The sequence below is a fragment of the Hordeum vulgare genome, chromosome 2H (assembly GCF_904849725.1).
Source record: "Hordeum vulgare subsp. vulgare chromosome 2H, MorexV3_pseudomolecules_assembly, whole genome shotgun sequence".
Lineage (NCBI taxonomy): Eukaryota > Viridiplantae > Streptophyta > Magnoliopsida > Poales > Poaceae > Hordeum > Hordeum vulgare.
The window spans coordinates 212759227-212766369 of record NC_058519.1 but is presented as its reverse complement, the minus strand read 5'-3'; the positions used below and the strand labels follow the sequence as shown (position 1 = coordinate 212766369).

The 7143-nt window shown below is 40.4% G+C and overlaps 1 protein-coding gene across 2 annotated transcripts; it reads right to left on the bottom strand.

Moving 5' to 3' along the window:
* Positions 1-2364: 2364 nt before the first annotated feature.
* On the bottom strand, positions 2365-6704 carry LOC123425891 (RNA-binding protein L-like). Of its 2 annotated transcripts, none has more exons than XM_045109645.1 (7): positions 6194-6704; positions 4661-5141; positions 3523-3578; positions 3321-3451; positions 3133-3226; positions 2835-3056; positions 2365-2595 (listed from the first exon to the last, which is right to left on the bottom strand). In XM_045109645.1, the coding sequence occupies exons 1-7, from the start codon at positions 6599-6601 to the stop codon at positions 2593-2595; spliced, it is 1395 nt and encodes a 464-aa protein (XP_044965580.1). In that variant the 5' UTR covers positions 6602-6704; the 3' UTR covers positions 2365-2592. The 2 variants fall into 2 exon arrangements, with proteins under 2 accessions (XP_044965580.1, XP_044965581.1); XM_045109646.1 differs by having other exon boundaries at positions 3523-3575.
* Between the last annotated feature and the right edge of the window lie 439 nt (positions 6705-7143).

Here is a 7143-nt window from a genome sequence, read left to right as displayed (position 1 = left end):
GGCGTGAAGGTGATCGGTTGAAACTTCAACCGGCGCGCCGTTTCCAAACGCTTACCATACAGGAAGCGCCCCGATCTTGGGCAACTAGATCATGTGTAACTTGTGTGATTTTCCATGAGGAAAATTTACTAGTAGCGGAGTGTTGATCATCATCTCAACGTCTACCTGCTGATTCGAGGGGATCATTATTTTTATTTATGTATTTTTATACGCGGGTCAAAACTATTATTGAAGGTTGCAAGGAGTAACGCGGGGGACGAACTTCTCATCAAGCATTGTTGTGAAATCGGGCCATCTTCACTCATGAATTAGTGTATCGCTAGTCCGTACTTCATTAGAAGTGGATCATATAGGTCAGACTAGATTGGTTGATCTGGTGGATGATCATTTTGATTTACACTTTGTTTAGATCTCCGTTCCTCGTGCTTTTATATTTCAAAAAGAACTTCCATAAGTATCATACATGTGACACGAAGCAACTTGGGTCAAACGCGCATCATCACGATTGCGCCACGTCACTGCATGCATGCACAAATGACGAAACTGATGATGCGAGCATGAATCTTTTGGGTTTTTCAGTTTTTAAAATGTTTATCTCTTAAATAAAAAACTTGATTGAAAACCGTTTTCATCATTAAATCCGTCGCAGCGAGATCTTCGAAACAAGATCTCATATCGATATGTTTTGATGACCTTTTAGGGTTAAAAGTTGTCATGTTTATTGCACATAAATTGTCACGGTGTTTATACTGAAATTGTCATGATATGTTTCAACTACTTTTTCTTTTACGTTCAAAGTAAAATTTTGACATATTATAAAAAAGGAAATTAAGAAACTAAACTTGCAATGGTAACAGTGAATTACTAAAATTTGCAATGATCTATGAAATAATTTTGGCATGGTTCACAAATTAAAAGAAATTCATCGTCAATTGGTTTTAAAAATGCATGATGAATGAATTATATTTGCCACGAACCATAAACTAAATTGCTATGATGAATTATTTAAATTTGTCATGATATATCCACTAAAATTTGTCATGGTTCATACAAAAAATAATTTCCATGATCAAACTACTAGAATTGATATGGTCAAAATAGTAAGATTGTCATGATCTATACACTAAAATTATAATAAAGTATAAACTAAATTTGACAGGATGAATTACTAAAAATTATCATGATCTATCAATTAAATTTGTTGTGGCTAATTAAACAAATTGTCATGGTCGATTAATAAAATTTACCATGAAAGGTAGTTAAAATAGGATGGTAGCTTTAGATCTAGGAGAAAACTAGATGAAATTTATGATGCCAACTTTAGTGCAAACATCGTGGCATCATTTGGCCCTAAAGAAAAGTCGTCGAAACATATCAATATGAGATCTAGTTTTAAAGATTTTGTCAAGGCAAATTTAGAGCCTTTTTGGGACTGCCCTATTCCAAAAAAACCAGCTTCGCTCTAGAAAATGTAAGCCTAACAGGGTCCATGATATACCGCTCGGAAAAAAAAAATAAGGCCCAACTCTTTGTTTTTTGTAAAGCTCTTTAGGAGGTGCTCCTTCAAATTGCAGAAGCTCGAGTTGAAAGAAAATTACCCACCATCACCATTAATAAATGGATACCCCTTCGTTTCTCCTCTCACATCCAATCAAATAGATCATTTCCATCAAAATTTTCATTCCTAAAGTTGGAGCTAGATGAAAGTCAAACATTCTTCAAAATGGTTGCATCTCTTATATGAAACTACTTCAAAGTGGATTTGATTAAGGAAAACTGATTTTTATAAAGCAGAGCGGTCCCAAACAGACCATTAATGATGAAACAGATATTTTATTTAAAAGATAAAACATTTTTAAACCCAACAAATCTAAAAAAAAATCATTGATGTTATCTATTTGATGTGGATAGATGATAATGAAACATTTGGACCATTTGCTTCAAGCCAGACATGTGCCACTTATCATTTGGGTTAAAACATAGTAGGATCGGTTTAATGAAACATTTGGACCATTTGCTTCAAGCCAGACATGTGCCACTTATCATTTGGGTTAAAACATAGTAGGATCGGTTTACCAGCAAATAATCGTTTTGATTTGGTCTTCCCAACATGACACTAGAGTTAGTTCGATTTGCTGTTTTTGCTTGTTTGAGGCATTCTCACAAACAAAATGGCAGACTACATAAGCATTTTGGTTCAAGCTCTCGCTAAATTTTGTTTTGGTTTATAATCTGACCACATGAGCATTCTTTGACACAAGTTGAGCCACTATGTGCAGCTCTCACCCAAATTTGAGTCGATCTATTAACCAAACAGTTGCACCATAGGCCTCGCGTTAACTATCAAAGCAAAAAACAAGCAACTGGTGACCCAGAAATAACATTAAAAGCTTAACTCAGTAACTGACATAGTTCGATAATTTTAAAACCAAGAGAAGCACTGAATAGAACTAGAGTTACTGCCCACCAGTCAAAGTACTACTAGATACGACCCATCTTACAAAACAAGGACACCTATACGATGACTCATAACGCGGTAGCATTCAGTTCATGCAGCTCTGAATCTCTGATTGAGCTCCATCGCCTCGATGGTCACTGCAAAATATTAGGTAGCCAAATTAATCATCAACCAAAGACAGGCCGTCATTTAATCATCAGCCAAAGACAGGCCGTCATTTAAACATGTGAATAAAACCAGCCAGCAAATTGCAGTTTGAGAAGCGTATTTGTATCATTTTTTGTTTATTTGCGCAGACAAATTTCAAAAAGATCGCTTTAGATGAAATCACTAAGATAAGAAAGCAGTAGGATATATTGGGACGTCAGTTTCTTGCCTGCTGGGGGGCCTGCTGCTGTTGCTGCTGTGGTGGTTGCTGCTGTGGAGGTTGCTGCTGCTGTGGTGGCTGTTGTTGCTGATCGTAACTGCCATAACCAGAGTATCCATAGTTTTGCATGCTAGGATCTTGCGCATTGGGTGCACCATAGTAAGCATCAGGACCCTGTTGATATCCATAGTAGCTGTTGCCATTACCCTGGTTTGCATCCTGCTGGGGAGGCTGACAAAACGATGTTTGGGTTAGAATGATAGGCATCAAGATTTAACAGCTAACAGACTCCCTATGTATACAATACCTGTTTGTTTTGGCTACGGCCCCATGAAAGACGAACATTGGAACTACCAATCTGAGACCCATTCAGCGCACTGATGGCCTGCTCAGCGCACGCCCTGAAAGTAGAGCAGTGACAAGAGAACAACACTTAGGTCATGGATATTATGCTTGTATGTATTTACTAGTAAAAAACCTGAAGATTTCCTTAACCTGCTGGTAAATTGGACAAATCCACAACGCTTGCCTACAGGAATCTTCACATAACCAACTTCGCCATATGGAGTAAAAACTTGCCTTAGATAGTTCTCATCTATATTGGAATCTAACCCGCCCACAAAGATCTATCGCACAAGTATGAAAAATAAGGAAACATCAACTCTCACAATTTAGAAAAATATAACAAGGGACTCACTGTAGTATTGTTGGGATCATTCGCTGCCTCATTTACTTGAGAGCTCTGGTACCCTGCTGCCGTAACAAAACATGCAGGCACAATTAACTTCAGAAAGGATTACCATACAAAAAATATACAAAAACTAAAGCTGGCAAACATAACTGGGCGCTCAGACCTACCACAGTGGACAAAATAAATATATACACATGAAGCAAAAAAAAATATGAATATATCATCAGTAACTTAATCATGAAATACATGCAAATGCTGCTATTTTTCAGTACAGCAAATCAACCATCACACAAAGAACCCATTGTCAATCAAGGGAGGTGCATAGGAAGCAGTCCCTGCTTCAGAAATTTATTACAGCCACTGCATGCGCCAGCTTCTTTCATTTTAAAAGAAAATGAAGCCTAGGAGCATGGCTGTCAGTACCACAAGGTTAGCTTACCATCCTATTTTGCACAAATTCCATACTAATGATGAACTGAAATCAGCCTCCTGTGTTACAACAGGCAATAAACAGTGCAAGGACAGCAACCGTTTGTTTTAATACTTGTTAACCGATATAATATATTTAGTGCCAGGCCATCTCAAACCTAACCCATTGACAGTGCTGGAAAATGACAGATAAAAAAGCTATCTCATTGTGCACAGATAGACAGCACAATTGCCCCCCAAAACAATTGGGAACCAAATTCTCGCAAAATTAAAAGACTGACCTAACTGAGGCCACAGATTACATGAGACATCTATCTCAGCTGAAGACATTTCCAGGCACTAAATGAAGATGGCATGGCATCCTGCTTTGAGAAACATGAATTGTGTTTAGTTTATTCATTACTTAGTTGTCTTCATTTATCCCAAATGTTTACAAATGAAAGAGCGGGAAGGACATATATCTGTTCACAGCAATAGAAGCTGTGCTGGGTACCCTGAACTGGACTGAGTAGAAAGAGAATGTGTGCAACACTCTCATCGAGGAAGCAAACAAGGGAACACTGTATGTAAATAGATTGAGTTGGCTTACAAAATGGTGCACCCACGCGAGAGGATCTAAATATCATTACTCCCTACAAGATTCTACACAAGCAGGTGACGAAACAGCAGAAAATAATTAATATTCTATGTGGAAAAAGTTTCCCGGTTCACGTACCATTAGTTGAGTATGTCTGCTGAGCACCCATATTCTTCTTGTTAGCTGCAGGCCCAATCCTCATTTGTCTCGTAGACAATGGCACTCCATTCATCTCAGTCATAGCACGTGTCTGCTCATTTAGATCTCCAAAGCGTACAAAACCATATCCTTTGGAGCGACCAGTGGCCCTGTCAGTAACAACATTAGCACCTTTAACTGATGGGTAGGTGGCTTTGAATATCTCTTCCAACATGGCATCAGTAACATCGGCAGCCAAATCACCAACAAATATTGTGTGATCAGAACCATCGTCACCCCGCTTGTCCCCAGCACTACAAGAAGCCCAATTTAGCTTAAAAACTTGTTCAACATTAGGCATCATCTGCCCATTAAAGGTGCCCAGAGCATATTCCGCAGCAGCTCGAGATTGAAATTCAATAAAACCATAACCCTCAGGCTGCCCGGTGTGTTTGTTGCGGATAATTTTCACTGAGGTAACCTGCAATTTCTAGAGGACATTAATACCCAATACACAAAACACTTGTACAAAAGCCAGTGCATACAATGACAATGTGTCGGAAAATACTAGGAAAAAATAATAAGTGGAATCATTGAAGGAAAACTTTGTTTTTGCCACTCCAGTTTTTGCCCACTTTACTTATGCCACTCTAAAATTTGACATTTCACTTTTGCCGCTCTTAGATTTTAACAATACATCACAATTGCCATTCCATGGCAAAAACAATAATTCCAGAGTGGCAAATGTGATACATTGTCAAAAGCTAAGAGTGACAAAAGTGAAATGAAAAATTATTGCTTTTGCCACGGAATGGCATTTGTGATGTATTGTCCGAAGCTAAGGGTGGCAAAAATGAGATGTCAAATTCTAGAGTGGCATAAGCAAAGTGGGCAAAAACTAGAGTGGCAAAAACAAAGTTTCCCCATTATTGAAACAAACATAGAATATTTTAATCAAGAGATAACACTTCCAGGGTGGCAAAGGACAATTGTTGGAAACGTAGAAGGCCAAAACATAGATAAACGAACATGCTACCATATATTTAATATGTCAGCTTAAATTTTTCTTTATACAGAACATTATCAAGTTGCGCTACCTACAACAGGTTTAGGTTGAGCATACCGCATATCACGAATAAAGATCAAACAGTAATACTTAAACAAGTAATATGACAGCTTGTAACCGTAAATCCATGACATGTGTCAAAATAACAGCAAACGCTTATCTAAATTAAGCATAATGCATATTTTGCTAACCCCCACAAAGCAAAAACTGAGGGACCTCCTACGGTACATGTGAAAATAGGACAGAAAACGCTCAATATGAATATCCCAACTCCTACAGGTACACGGATTAAAATATACTGTCTCAAAATAAGTGTCTCAACTTTATACTAGCTCTAGTACAAAGTTGTACTAAGCTTGAGACAGTTATTTTGGGACGGAGGGAGTACAACATAATCCATCATTTAAGCACACATTGGAAGTATCAATTTGTAATGCAACAATTCTCTCACTAGATAGAGGCATCACCTGCTGCGGCCCCACAGGCGCAAAGGCGTTGTAGAGGTAGGTCTCATCCATCCAGTACTGAAGATCTCCAATCCACAGCGACCTGATATCCTCGCCTCCGGGAGGAGGCCCGCCAGCCATCTGCGCTCCGTACTGCGGCGGAGGCGGCGCGTAATGCTGCGGTGGCGGCGCGTACTGCTGAGGAGGCTGAGGCGCGTACTGCTGCGGCGGGGGCGCGTACTGCGGAGGCATATGCTGCTGCGGATGGCCCCACATCGCCGGCGGGGGTCCCTGCTGGTAGTACTGCGGCGGCGCCTGGTAGTACTGCTGCGGCGGGGGGGCCTGCTGCGGAGGAGGAGGCGGAGCCCCAGAGGCCTGCGACTGAGGCGCATGCTGGCCGTTCATTGGCGGCTGGTATGTTGGCTGCATCGCGACGTATCCCCGCCTCCCTGGTTCCGGCGGCGGCTGATGCGGATGAGAAACCCTAAAAACCTCGGAGAGAGACAGAAAAAAAGAGAGGGGCAGGGTTTAGATGCGGCGGAGACGGGAGGCGACGGAAACCGTGGGACAGGTCAGACTTTAATGGGCCGGGTTGACGGCCCGTCTCGTTGTGTTGTTTGTCTCGGCCACGCCACGACGATGGGTAGTAATAACATGATTTGGATTCTCTCCCGGTTTCACCGGGAGAGGCTGGCCGGGAATCTGAGGTTGTTCCAACAGTTTGATCATATCGGAAAAAAAATTCGTCCCGTTTTCTATACCTACCTACGTACTAATTAAAAAAGCGTTTGTAGCCTGACGTGTCGGTTGAACCGTTCGGCCGGTCGCGCGCAATCCGTGCATGTGAGAGTGGTCTAGCCACGAAGCATTTTTCGTTCAAATTTGCTACAACCGTCGTTTAAATTTGTTATAAATATTTAAATTTGCTATAATTTGTTCATTAAAAAAGTTACATTCACGTTTGGTTGCAA